General features: G+C 36.0%; 4 protein-coding genes across 4 annotated transcripts; 2 read left to right on the forward strand and 2 right to left on the reverse strand.

Moving 5' to 3' along the window:
- Positions 1 to 454: 454 nt before the first annotated feature.
- LOC120263650 (casein kinase II subunit beta-1-like) lies at positions 455 to 4215 on the reverse strand. Its single transcript, XM_039271618.1, has 5 exons — positions 3765 to 4215; positions 3090 to 3308; positions 1701 to 1810; positions 1442 to 1607; positions 455 to 969 (listed from the first exon to the last, which is right to left on the reverse strand). The coding sequence occupies exons 1-5, from the start codon at positions 3991 to 3993 to the stop codon at positions 839 to 841; spliced, it is 855 nt and encodes a 284-aa protein (XP_039127552.1). The 5' UTR covers positions 3994 to 4215; the 3' UTR covers positions 455 to 838.
- A 472-nt stretch (positions 4216 to 4687) lies between these two features.
- On the reverse strand, positions 4688 to 7731 carry LOC120258083 (coiled-coil domain-containing protein 97). The gene is made up of 3 exons (XM_039265461.1): positions 7528 to 7731; positions 6930 to 7453; positions 4688 to 5134 (listed from the first exon to the last, which is right to left on the reverse strand). Exons 1-3 carry the CDS (start codon positions 7679 to 7681, stop codon positions 4877 to 4879), a joined length of 936 nt encoding a protein of 311 aa, XP_039121395.1. The 5' UTR covers positions 7682 to 7731; the 3' UTR covers positions 4688 to 4876.
- Positions 7732 to 8346: 615 nt separating this feature from the next.
- On the forward strand, positions 8347 to 12743 carry LOC120263103 (ER membrane protein complex subunit 2-A-like). The gene is made up of 9 exons (XM_039271249.1): positions 8347 to 8613; positions 9811 to 9875; positions 10222 to 10270; positions 11171 to 11265; positions 11515 to 11600; positions 11715 to 11774; positions 11867 to 11948; positions 12140 to 12253; positions 12337 to 12743. The coding sequence occupies exons 1-9, from the start codon at positions 8427 to 8429 to the stop codon at positions 12505 to 12507; spliced, it is 909 nt and encodes a 302-aa protein (XP_039127183.1). The 5' UTR covers positions 8347 to 8426; the 3' UTR covers positions 12508 to 12743.
- Positions 12744 to 13637: 894 nt separating this feature from the next.
- Positions 13638 to 14457, forward strand: LOC120258649 (protein FAR1-RELATED SEQUENCE 5-like). Its single transcript, XM_039266129.1, has one exon. It carries the CDS (start codon positions 13981 to 13983, stop codon positions 14437 to 14439), a length of 459 nt encoding a protein of 152 aa, XP_039122063.1. The 5' UTR covers positions 13638 to 13980; the 3' UTR covers positions 14440 to 14457.
- Positions 14458 to 14534: the final 77 nt, after the last annotated feature.

The raw sequence follows: 14534 nt of genomic DNA on the forward strand, positions 1-14534 counted from the left end.
ACAAATTCATGCTACTACAAAAATCTCAAAGCCAACATATTTTCCAAATCTAATAAAAGGCACTCTTTATTCTTGATTTTGAAGTTAATTGCACCAAGATTTTTCTAACACAATTGGTCTTTAATCCAAGAAATAAGACACTACTTAATTAATGCCAAAACACATAAGCGAACAGATAAGCTAGAATAATTAATGAAAAGTACTAGGAATTAGAGATAGCCAATGCTTAGCTGCCAGTTGACAACACGAGAAACAAGAGTTGAGCTTCAGGCCAATCACACAGATAAAGACAAAAGTGACAACTGAAACAGAGCAATATAAAATGGACGTGTCCTCTACCACATCAACGACTGCTTAATCATGCATTAAGCTAAAAAAAAAGACACATCAATGATGATAAATAAGTATCCAATGACCTCCAGGTAAATGCATATGTTTCTGGTCTAAGTTCAGAGCAAAAGGGCTTAAGAAAGCACCAATAGTATTTCCTAGGTTTTCTTTTTTTTTTTTCCGGATGCATACTCAATACAACAAGAAATAATTTCAATGCAAGGAAGACAATCAACTCAACAGGATTTGCATACACTCATGGGTGGAATAAGAATGACAAGATTGAAATTGATAAAATAGGTTAAAAATGAATTGCAAAGAAATCTCAGCCCTAAAATAGTTTTAATAAAGATGGACCAAACTTAGGTGAGGGCAAGTGTGGAAAACAGAATGGTTGAGATACACCGGTAGCAAATCAGGGTCCTCGTCGTTCCAGATGATCTCCTTCAATATATGAGCAGCAACCTGCCCAGGGAAATGCTATGCTCAGTCAACCTTACCTTCAATTTTAGGTCTTTCTAACTTTAAAACCAAAAACTCTTGGAACATATTGTTGAGAAGGTTTCTGCGGATTGAGGTGCCCATAGGTCATCAGAAATAAATGAGGAAAAGTAGTTCCAAAATACGCCCCATCAATATCTAGCATTGTCAAGAAATTTCAAGATAAATAAAAGATAAACCGAAATAACACACTATCAACATATATGAGTGTGTGTGTGTGTTGGGTGCGGGATCTTGTAGTTCCTACGGGGTGGAGACAATGGGGTCGATCCATATATTTTGCTTCCTTTTGCGCGAGGCATAAATTCACAGCTATATCAATAGGTTACATGAAGTGACTTTTGTCTCACAATTTAGATGCCATTGATCAATTTGAATGGTTTGGCATTTGAATTGTGTTGGAAAACATTTCTTCTAATGTGTTTACATATATTAATGTGAAAAAGGGACCCGACAATATTTCTATTGGAGAGTCCTGACAAAGTTAATGAGAAAATAAAAAAGTAAATTTGCAAATTTTGAAAGTTATGAGATCATTCACAAAAGAGGCAGTATATATCTGTAACAGGAAAAATTAAAAGATTCAATAAATGTGAGAATAAAAGGATACTGCCTTGGTATTTGGACCTTGGGTAATGTATATCTTCACATTTGGGACAGTATATCTTTACTGTGCTCGAGCGAGGAATGTCAGATTGACCCACTGGAAGGCAGGGCTGGCTGGAACAATGCACCCTAGGGCATCTTCCAAAATCATAGTTCTTAAACTTCTCTAGCTGCAGATTCAACATAAATTCAATCTTGGAAAGCCAAGAAAACAGCACAGCTAGAGAAGGAAAATGAAAAATAACACATATTCTGGAACATACCATTGCAGCCATCCCTCTACCAGTTAGTATGTATCGGACATGAATCAAACCATACAGCATCTCTGCCGCAGACTCAATCATCTCATTTTGTTCCTCAGTGAGCATATCACCTGTTTATTTGCGAGTCAACAAATTTTTTATAGATATAAGTAAAGATACAGAACTAGACATCCATAGAAGCAAATATTTCTGTACTAGAATACAAACAGATCGTAACTAAATATACATTAGGAAGTTACTCTGTCAAGTTAATATGACTTGCACAGACGTTAAAAAGAACACAATGAAGCAATTCATGATCCGCCATACAAATCTTCAATAATAAGACTTCCAATGTTGAATATTTCTATGAAAATGTTCCTAAATTTGAAAACATTTATCCCATCGAACTGGAAAAAAAAACTAAAATTCTCTACAAGTACTAAAAAATAGCAAATAAATAATACTAATAATATGAAAAAAGCTACTCTGCATCAATTTGTTTCCTCCAAAGTTGTCTTACAAAAAAGCTCAAACTAATGTGATTCTCACCCATACACAATAATGATATCATCCGGGTGTAAATTGACCAAGAGGCCAAAGCTTATGACATACCATCATAAATTCCAAACAAGAAATAAAAAATACAAAGCATACAAAACACGGAGACCCAAATCAGTACAATCATCATTCCCAAATTAAGATGCAAGCTAATGGCTTTCCTGTCTAATATACCAGAAAGTCTTTCCCATAATTTGTCCACGTTGATCAACTGATTGATTTAACATGAAAAAAAGAATGCTATCTTCTTGTTTAAGTGTTTATTCACATGCTTTATCAACTGATGCTTCATGAAAATATAATTGCCTGACCACAACAAATTCATTCAAACTTTACAGGCATTCACTTTAATTCTTTTTATTAATAGACAGGTTCTTCCATTTATTAGTATCACAGCCATCATTGTCATTATGAGAACTTCTCTAGTTATTTGCCTGAGATTGATCTACACACCAACTGTCTGTCCAAAATTAGCTTATTTCATGGGGTTTTCAATCATATTAAGTCCTCATGGCAATTAAACATACAATGAAAATTGCAAGGAGACAAACAACAAATAAGCATACAGGAATTTCAAAATGCAATTAGTAGTAATTTGCTAGTTCACATTCTAAGAAATCTATTCACCAAAATGAGTGAATATGGAAGCCATTGCAACATATGCAACCAGCCATTCCAGATGAAGCAAGAATTCAAAGCCATATATAAAAATCAAAACCACAAATGAACATAACGTATGAGGGTATGAAGAACCAAATATTAACAAATGGACCCCCGACATAGTGTTTTCAGGAAAGACAAGTTAAATTTAACTTATACTGCTGATAAACAAAAGTATGAGTTCCTCACCATGGGAGGATTCAACATCCAATATCAGATCAAGAGCATAATCATAGTAGGGAACTTGACCGCTCAGTCCACATAGGTTGAAATCATCTTGTATATACTCCTCATCAATTTCACAAAAGAACTCATTCCCTTTCAGGTTACAAAACCAAGAAATCCAAGAAGTGTCCTCTCCATCAGAACCACTAACATCTGACTCTTCACTGTCAGTATCAGATTCGTCTGCAGCACGGAAAGACAACAGAGACAAGCAGATTAAAATGCATACTGAAAAAAGAGATTTTTCAACACTTAAAACAATAGGCATTGTTACATCTTGATTCTTAGCTCAGAACCAAAAACACTAATCATACAAAACAATGGTTGATGACCAGGAAATGACAAGCTCTTCACTACCTATAGTACCTATAGAAAACCAGAAAAATCAAGGTCTTCACTACCAAAAGAAAATCAGAAAAATCAAAAAGTAATTTTTTTTTTCCTTCTCTCGAAAAGTTTTGAATTTCCCAACTCATAGAATTCACATAAATCAATTCCATTCCGGTATATATACATATATATCAAACGTTAATCCTAAAAAAGAAGAAACATAGAGACAGGACCTAAATCTTTCAGTCTATCGTACCAATTAATCCTCCAAAATAATCCAAATCTTTCAAAAATAAAAGGGAAGCAAACCCTCGGAGCACTTGTTCTTAGAAAGGGAAGGATGCTGGTCGCGGTGGTCCGGGCGCTTCCCAGCGGCAGGCAACGTCAGGGGGAGCCGCTCCTTCTCCTTACCATTCAAACCCTTCGTGGTCGACGACGAGGCCCGCTCCAAGTGCCTATCAAGGACATTGTTGATCCTCTTCCTGTCCAAAGGGCTGGCTTCCGGCTTTGAGCCGTTCACTCCTCGATCCCTATACATATCTAAAGACTCGAATCAATACAAAGCCTTCATCAAGATCTTCAAGGAAAAAGCACGCAAACCATGAGCAACAAAGGCAGCGACGATCAAAGGAAAGGGGGGAAAGAATTGATGGAGGGTTTGAGTCTAGGGTTTCGTTGGAGGCTGGAGATTTCTAGGGTTTTGGATCACGGGCGGAGACCATGGGGTTCGTCAGAATCGAGAGAAGGCGGGCGGGGAGATATAGAGATAGAGGGGTGAAATCGTGGATATGCCTCGGTGACGAGGGTAATATGGTCATTTAGTTTTAGTTATTTATAAATCATAATATAATTTTCTAGATGGCTTTGAGTTATTTTGGTTAAATAAGAAAATTATACAAATGCAAAATGTTAAAATTATATATTTAGGTTTTTATAAGTAAATTTGATTAACAAAAGTTTGTCTATAAGAACAAAAACTGGACACTTATTTTAATCATTAACACCAATAATATCAGGTCTAGATAATTGCATTAAAAAAAAAATTATATAGATCTATTCTCCGGGCTGGCGCTTTTTTTTATGTTCCAGTATCTATTTTATTTGTACTTGTTTTATTCTGTTTAATAAATTTATGATTTATTTATTTTATAAAAAATTATATAGATCAGTAATAAACATCATGAGAGAAAATGGAATATTAATTTCATCCAATGGTGTTAATGGAATAAACATTTGCATAAGATCATTATTTTGCATAGAAGAAATGTACAAGATTTCACAAGCTAACTCCAATAAATGGAAAACAGAGATTTTATGACCTAGTTTGAGTGTTTTCTGGGTATCATGGAATAGAGACACAAGTCCTGGCTATTTACACTAGTCAGTAAAGCATGATGAAAGGGAAAATTTGAGTGTATTTGTTAGTCATCTTCATCAAAATACTTCTCTTCAGCATCTTGATTGGCCTCCTTGATCCAATGATCATCCAGTCTTTCATCATCATCTATTTTGGAGTAGTCCCAATATTCAGTGTCTTCTCCTGCCAGGAATTTCTGTTGCATGATGTGAGTGAACTGTTCCAGATGATATTCTAGCTCTGCTTCAGACAATGCTTGTGCAAAGGACTCTACGCCGGAGCTCTGCGCTGTGATGACATTTGAACCCCCATCAATTTGTTCCTGCATCAGATTCAAAAGCATAAGATAAGAAGGAAGTAGAACAATACTCCATACAGAATGTCATTAGATATTGCCAATGAACTAGGGCAAAACAAAAAACTCCGCAATAAATCACTATGATTTTAGGCATGGCATTGATTGCCAGAAAAGTTGATGAAACATCAGGGTTGTGAGAAACAGTGGTCAAGACTTCTCCCAACATCCATGCCTGGCATAAATAATCATACATTAAGAATAATGCAAGGGCTCAACTTGGTGCCCGGGGCAACTCAGAGCTGACCAAACTAAGGCGCTTGGTGACTCAAGATAACTACTCTCAAATTCAGTCACATGTTGACAACACATAGTTATTGAGGATTACAAAGGTGGCACATAGCTATAAGGTAAGACTCCTTACCTATTGATAATTACAAAGGAGCCACATAGATCAGGAATTAGTGATGCCATATTGAAATTAGAGCAGTACAACGGACACTTGATGAGAAAAGCATTGCGATGGATCAAGGAGGGTATTGTATGTTCAACACAAACAATTACAGAGATTGAAAAAGAAACTGAAAATGAGGAATGCCAGCAAAATACTTGCAAGAAAATTGGTTAGAAGGTACAAAGATTGACAAGGATATGCGGCAGCCATGAAGACGGTTATTTTTACACCTATCTATATGGGATGCTGAAGGTTCCATTAGCCAATGCAAAATTGACGTACAGAATAACCAGGGAAGAAGGTTGAAGAATTTTTGTTAACTGTCCCCTCATGTTGCCTGCTGCTCAAACCTTGGGCAGAACAAACAACAGCATGCTATAACATATTAACATGAACTTGTAGATATAATTGACCTAATTTGTTCATCATCCAGGACTCTCTAAACATGTAAACATACATGATTCCACAAGGAGTACTAAAAAAAACAAAAAATCCACCTTGCATACCCTTATTATGTCCGTCAGTTCATTTCCCCAAGACACAAAAATATCTTAATAACAGCAACCAATGTCTGTCTGTCCTCAAAAACTACAGCATGCTATAACATATTAACATGAACTTGTAGATATAATTGACCTAATTTGTTCATCATCCAGGACTCTCTAAACATGTAAACATACATGATTCCACAAGGAGTACTAAAAAAAAACAAAAAATCCACCTTGCATACCCTTATTATGTCCGTCAGTTCATTTCCCCAAGACACAAAAATATCTTAATAACAGCAACCAATGTCTGTCTGTCCTCAAAAAATTCTCCATTATTATAAGTTTATAACACTAACCATCAGCCAACTTCCTGATTCATCAGCTCCTCAACAAGATTGAGCATGGCATATTCATTCATTCAACTAACTCCATCCAAGCTATCATAATCATATAACCAATTAATCAGAGCATCAAAATAAAGGATTAGTACTAATCACACACCAGTATACCAGAGGCAGACCATAACATGCAATAAATGTCCAGTCCACAATGAACAAATACCTATTTCAAGATTGTTTGAACAGAAGCCAACTTGAATTCAGAATGGTGAACAAATGTTAGAACCTAAATACTTTATTCTACAAACCTTAACATTCCAATTCTATAAAGATTAAAAAAAGAAAAAAAAAAAAAAAATTTACAACCTTAAACTAGCTTTTCTTTTTAGAGTTTTCATCTGGTGAGTAGTTGCTCGAATTGTGTTTGTTAATCATCAAAAACATTGAATTTCACAAAATATCTCTCGTAAGTAACAGTAAACATAAGAAAGAAAGGAAAAAGGTAGCATTGAAAGAGAAGTCATGCCAAATTGCTACTTTACCTTCGAGGAGCTCAATTCATCCTTCTCTTCCTCTTCCTTCTTTCCCTCTTTCTCTTCCTCCTCTTCTTCTTCATCATCATCCTCCTCCTCCTCCTCCTCTTCCATTTCCTCTTCAGCAGCTCCAACCCAATCTTTCCTAGCAACCCCACGCCTTTGCTGCTCGCCCCTAATCTTCTCCACCAACGCAGCCTCATCACACCTCCTCATAAGCGTCTCCGACCACCTCTCCCCGGGACGCGACATCGCCCTCCCAACTGGATCCTGGAACCTCCCCACAAGCTCATGGTGCAAATAAGGCTCCCGTTCCCGCATCGCATCCTCGGAGAAATACTCCCCAGCAAGCACCAGCCGCTCCATATGAGCCCGCCGCCGGTTCTTCACCGCCGCCACCCTCACCCTCACCTCCTCCACCGTCGGCTCCCGCGCGCTCCGAATCCGCTTCAGATGCCACCCCACTTCATAATCCATCCCCAATACATCGAACCCCTTCAATTCCTCCGACGTGAGACGAGATCCATATCTCTCTACGAATCAACAAAACAAGTAAGATCTAGGGTTCTCATTAGAATCAGATTGAAATTGAGGATGAAACTAGTACCGAGGAATAGCGGAGCATCGCGGATGAGGAGATCAAGAAGGGCGGCCTTCCGATGGTCCGAGTTGTGAGCACCTTCAAGGAAAGCACGGGGAAAGTAGAGGTCATCCATGGCGGAGAGCCGATCGGCGATGACCTCCATTGCCGCCCTTTCCATCCTTCTCTCGAACTCGAACACACACTCTCTCTCTCTCTCTCTCTCTCTCTCTCGCTCTGAGCTTTATTAAGCTCGTATTCGTTCGACGATTGGGCACGTGTTTGGCACGTGTTTATGAGATCCAGCCCAGAATCTTTTTTGGGCTTGGGCTTAGTCTAGCAGTAGAATATTAAAAATAATTTGTTATTTTTTATGGGACTTTTTTTTTAGAATTTTGTAAATTTAGAATATCTATTCTATGTCATTTATTATATTTTTCAATTTAAAATTAAATTTGTGATAAATTATCTCATAATCCTTGTGACTTGTTCGCTTTTTGTCACTGAACTTTTAATTTTTCCTTATGAACCACCTTTTTATTTAATTTATTATTAATTACATATTTTGAGGGGAAAAAACTGTAATCCTCTATTGTTTTCGTGCAATTTTTTTTAATATATTATTTTTACACGAATAATTAAATAAATAAATAATAATAATTTTAAATTGGATATAGAGATTAGAGCATAACAGAAAATAGCCATGGAACAATTAGGGAAGAGTAAAAAATTATTATAAAATTAAAATCATAAAAATCTACCCGGAAAAAGAAAAAAAAATCAATGAAAAATATTTTTAAAAAAATCAATATTTTCAAGGGTATATGCGCATAATATTTTTAGTTTAGAAAGCGCCGGCCCGCATTGTCGAAGGGGAAAAGAGAGAGAGAGAGAGATCGGAGTTGGATTGAAGTACTTCGATCGCGATGGTGGGAGCGGCGGAGGAAGCGCAGCTGAATCGGATCGAGAGCCAGGTCGACAATGGCGGTGGTGGTGCGTGGGAGTACCTTTGCCTTGTTCGCAAGCTCAAGGCTCGACGCCCTGACAAGGTGCTCAAACACGGACTCTTCATCCTCAACAATCCCAAGGCCCGATCCAACCTCGGTACTGAAGGTTTGAATCGATGCCTTTTTTTCCTCAATTCTTCTTTTGACCATGGAGTCATTAGTACTGGTGCTCTTGGTGAGGTTAATTGCTCCTAGATCTGAACACGTTTGAAGGATTTGTCCCCAAAACTGCCTGCTTTCGTGGATTTGGATTGTTCTAATGTTCATTAGTTGATCTGTTTTTGCTTCTAGGTTTGAAGGATTAATTTTCGATTGATTCGCTACTGCAAGATACTCGTTTTTCATTCGTGGTTCTGTTATTAGAATTCAACTGTATATCATAGATGTTTGGTTCGCGCGGTAAATAGTTGGGTTTTTTTTTTCTTTTTTGCAAAGATTTCGTTTTGAGATTTTTGGTAAGCTTTTCAAAGGTGAAAGCTCTGATCTTGTAACTATGTTTGGGTGTATGTGGTCTACTGGTTATACACAGTGGAAACTTGCCTCTGCTACGAAAACCATATAGATCAATTGTCACTGCTTCGTGTTTTTGGTTAACCTTTTATTTTTCATTTTCATCATCAGTGCCCTGCTTTTATTATGTACAAGGCACTTAAAAGTTGGCATGATAGATGCAAATAAAGATCGACTTAGGAGTTAAGTGACATAAAAGTGTTGGGAGCTGAAACAGCAAGGTATGTGGGTTGCTGTGTACAATAGACTAGAACGCAAAGACCAGTGCTTGTGTATGTATGAGATTGATAGGAAATAGGAACAGAAGGCCAAATTGATATCCATGGAAGTGGTGATCGCTATTTGGATTGAATAGCAATTAGTAATTTTTTATACTGATAGTGACAATTGAATAGTGGCATGTATTGAAGTGGTGAGGTGGTAGTGATGGATTACAAAACGCTTGCGCAGCACATCCTTTCTGATGATAGATGATGGAATAACATATGGTGGATATGCTTATGGTTTACTCTGTTGACGGAGGCCCTCTTTCATGTTTTTTATTTAGAAAATATTTACCTTAGATGCTATGAGGTTGATTGTGATTAATGGTTATTCAACCAAGAGAGACAATCATATACCAATTACCTACCATCAGGATAAGTCAACTAGGTTGTGTAATGGCTTTAACGGCTAGATTGTTACTCCACCAATTATTGCATGTTTATTATTATTGCCGCTGCATAATGCTCCATATACTCACTGTGCACGAAAAGACTTCAGGAAACTGAATCTTTTGTAATTTTGGATGCAGAATGGACTCTTTATGAGCAAGTGGCTATTGCCGCTATGGACTGCCAAAGGGTGGATATTGCAAAGGTGAACTCTCACTCTTAATGTCCATATTTTGTTTCTGAGTTTCTTATTTCTTTCATGTTCAGAAGACCATGCTTTTCCTCGGCTGGAGTTAGTTGAGGTTTATTTCAGCAATCATTTACTTAATTAACATTTTGACTTGTTTGAATTTCCCTCCTTATACTTCTTGTCTAATATATAATGTGAAAAATGGAACTTATTTTTTATATATTTTACTCAAATGTGCTCATTCGTTGAAAAGGTGTTATAGGACAACATATCTTGTGGTTATATCATGTAAGTAGTTTTAAGTTTTATCCTTGTTGATTTTTTGCATGCATCATAATTTGCCTAATTTCTTGTTTCACAGGATTGTATATCAGTTCTCTCAAATAAATTTCCTGGAAGCACAAGGGTTGGTAAGTGCTGCTATGTTCTGATATACATCTTTTGTGTTGCTTGGATCCAAAATAAACCTTCATTGTAAAAAATAATATTTGTTGCTATAATTGATACGTAATTACTAAGCAGTAAAATTTAATGTTCTACATGGAAAATCAATAATTTATTTATTTCTTTATATATTACTATGTGCTTTTGCGTTTGTTGGTTGGCAGATTTACCACATGGGAATGGGTGGTTCTCAACAAGTTCTTTGCAAGTTTAATCATCTATTGTTTCTTTCCTTCTTAAAAACATTTTTAGTAGCCTTTAGTTCTTGATATGAACTAGAATGGAATGCGAACATTAGTAATACACTATGTTTGCCAATTGCCAAACCAGCAATCAATAATTAGTTATTCTGTTGCCAATGGAGAGGTTTCTCACTGGACTTCTACCAAATTACGGTTCTCCTTTTAGTGGTGAAAATTCTCCTCCTTTTAAAAGTTTTTACAATGATATTATAACTTTATGTAACTACTCTTTGAGTGGAAGATATGTAATTACCCAATACAATATAAGATAATATATCATGTGAAATTGTATTTCTGTATTTTTTTTTTTTCAAATGAAATTTGTTTCTTATCTGTATCGTGGATAAAGTTGTCTGATAATGAATTACTCTGGGATAAGATGCTATCTGGGAATGGGCTTTTAGTATTTATTGAATATCAATTGCAATATTGATGGATAAGGTAAAACATCATTTTCTTTTTCATATCAAGTTGAAATTATGCTTCTTTGATTCAGCATATCTGTGTGAGGCAAATAAAACTTTAGCCTCTTTAACATACAAATGCACGAATATGCTTTGTGCATGCTAACTCAATCAGCGATTTATTATTTCTGGATGTTCATTATTTGGTGATGATTCTTAGGCAGATTAGAAGGCATGTTACTTGAAGCAAATGGAGCATGGGCTGATGCTGAAACAACTTACAGACGCCTTTTAGAGGAGAACCCAAATGATCAAGTAAGATTGGAAGCTTCTGAAATAGTATCAATAATGACTTTTCTTTTCTTGTGGTTTGGATGATGAATGTTTAGTTTTATATAGATGTACTCTTGTAAAAATAAAGAATTATGCCAAACATGAAGAGATGATTAATTCCAGCATTTTGAAGGCATTTCTTTTGGACTGACATTTCTTTGTATGTGATTTTAGGAAGATATTAACTTCTGTGATTTCTTGTCATAGAATAATTTTAACTTTCTCTTATAGGTTGTACAAAAGAGAATGATTGCCATGGCGAAGGCACTAGGAAACATTTCTACCGCTGTTGAATATCTGAACAAGTACCTAGAAATGTAAGCTCTGGTTTCTCTTTTACTTCGAGTATAGGGTATAGTCACTCTTTCCCCTTTTTTTTTTGGCTTCTTTTTGGTTTTACAATGCATTAATTAAGTTGTGGGATGTGATAGATTTATGGCAGATCAGGATGCATGGAGAGAACTTGCTGAGATTTATGTTTCCCTTCAAATGTGAGGCACTTTTAATCACCATTCATGTAATGAAACATATCCTATATACTCTGTTTGTAACTATCTGTTTTATTATTTCTTCCACTAATTAGGTACAAGCAAGCAGCCTACTGTTATGAGGAGCTAATATTATGCCAACCAACAGTTCCTCTGCATCATCTAGCTTACGCCGAGGCAAGGAAATTCCATATATTTTACATTGTTCTGAAGAAAACATCTATCATGCTACATCCATTTGTTTCAAAATCTTTTGTCTCAATACCAGAGTCCTCTTCCAAATTTTTGCTGCTATTGAATGATTGCTTTACTCAGTAGTGCTACTTTAGAACTCTGACCCCATATTCTCTTGGTATGTTGTCTAATAGGTTCTTTATACGATGGGTGGATTGGAAAATCTACAAATGGCAAAAAAATACTATGCTTCTGCCATTAATTTTACCGGGGGGAAGAACACAAGAGCTCTGTATGGCTTATGCTTGGTAAGATTAAGAAAGTGCTTGTGTCTCATCTATGGTGGTCATACTTTCAGTTTTACTCATATTATTTCGGGAATTCTTTTCAGTGTAGCGTTGCTATCAACCAAATAACTAAAGGCCGGAACAAGGAAGACAAAGAGAGTCCCGAGCTACAATATCTCACAGCAGAAGCCTTGGTGAAGGATTACAAAGAAAAAGCTCCTGCAAAGTTGACACTTGTTACAAACACACTCAAAAGCATGAAACTCATTTCCTGATTTCGTACTTATATTAGTCCTCGGAACTTTTTGTTTTAGTTAAGTTCGAAAGATAGATGCTATAAAATCGCAAAATTTTGTACTGCAACAATTTCATCAACCTCTGATGAACAATCTTAGGTGTGACTTGTATAATTAACACGAGTTTCTTCGATTTCATGAATGCTGTGAAGGAGGCAGTACTACATTTGCTGTTGATGTTCAAGATTATCAATTATGAAATACTTTTGTTGCAATTTTTGTTTCAGTTTTCATTATTTGAAACCCATATTTATTTTCATTATTTGAAAGCAATGACTTGTTTTATTGAGTATTATATATGTATGAATTAATGCACATATATAATAAATATCAAGGTGGTCACTGGCCCAGTCTCACCAACGGACGGTTAAGATTCATCTTGCTGATCTTGACCGTTAATCAAACGGTAACCGTCGATCCATTCTTTTATTGAGATATGAGTTTTGAGCGAATCTCCACCGTCTATTTCGCTTTCTATATCTCTCTATATCTGTGGATTAGAGCGCTAGAATCCATGGGGTCTCGCACTTTGAATCCTCTTTCGGAGGTGAATGGTGATGGATCTCTCTGGCTCTGGAATTGGTTTCATTGTTGATTCTGAGGATTTAAACCAAAGGTTTGATTGTGTTTTGAAGCTCTTTGATCATCAGTTTTTTTACTTTTACTTTTTGTTTCAGTTTGAGATTGTTTGCTCTTCCTTGCTGCATAAAGTTTGAAGTTTTGAGATGTGGTGATGATGCCTTTTTGGATTTCTTGGGTTTTTTTTTCTTTTTTCTGTGTTGTTTGTGTTACTTCGAAAGTAAAGGTTGGGTTCAAATTTTACTGTTTATCATACTGTTTGTAAACTGTTTATTCGGGATTTTTATATTATTTTTATACAGTATATACACTGTATATTCGGATTCCAGTACTATTCGGTACGGTTTATATTCATATAAAAAAGACGTTTCGTCTATTATTAAAAAGTAAAAAGTTGGATAATGGATTGATTTACAATAGTGATAATGACTCCAAACTTTGTTTATTTGTTTATTTTGGTGGAATCAAGAAGATGAGTTTTTTCTTCCTTATTGGTTGTAGGAAGAGAGTTGGAAAACATGGCCAATATAGATTTTGGTTTCATGAGCTTGAGTTATTATTTCTGTCTTTTTCTTAAATATACCTTTGCTCATTTATGCTATTAATTGATGGTGGAACATGGTTTTGATGGCATTTTGGTGTTTTTACTCCAGACTCAATAGAAATGTAAATTTTTTTTGAACTTATTCTAACATTCAAGTGTGTTAGGTCATGTAAATCTAGTTTATATTTGCACTATATAACTATATTACTGCTCTCGATTCTTGGATTTACATGCATGCACTGGCTAACCTTGTAAATTTATTTCATTACAATGTTCTGATTTAGTTTAGGAAAATGGTGACTTCTCTTCTTCTTTGCATTTAGATTAACATGGAAAAGGAACAAAGTCAATTGCCTTTTGGCGTTAAAGATCATAAACTAGAAGCTTGCATGGTGTCCATGGAAGTTGATCCTTCTACTCATGACATTAATAAAAAGCTTGTTGTTTCTAATGGAAGGGAGTTAATTGCATCTGAAAGTGATGAAATATTAGAACCTTGTGAAGGGATTGAATTTGATTTCGAAGAAGCTGCGAGGACATTCTATAGTGCATACACTAGACGTATAGGTTTCCACACACATATTAGCAAGTACTCTCGATCGAGGCACGATAACTCTGTTGAATCAAGACGATTTGTATGTTCGAAAGAAGGTTTTCGTGAGGTTCGTGTCAAGAAGGATGTATATGGTGAGCATAGACAGCAGCAACGAGCAGTTACTCGGGTGGGTTGTAAAAAGTGGGTCATAACCAGATTCACAAAGGAACATAACAGAAAAAGGTTGAATTGATGGTAACATGTGAAGGCAATGATTCGAAAGTAAAATCACTGATCTCTGAAAAAGACATGATTTGGGATATGGCATTTGAATCTGAAGAGGCTGTG

The sequence above is a fragment of the Dioscorea cayenensis genome, chromosome 1, assembly GCF_009730915.1.
Source record: "Dioscorea cayenensis subsp. rotundata cultivar TDr96_F1 chromosome 1, TDr96_F1_v2_PseudoChromosome.rev07_lg8_w22 25.fasta, whole genome shotgun sequence".
NCBI classification, from domain to species: Eukaryota; Viridiplantae; Streptophyta; class Magnoliopsida; order Dioscoreales; family Dioscoreaceae; genus Dioscorea; species Dioscorea cayenensis.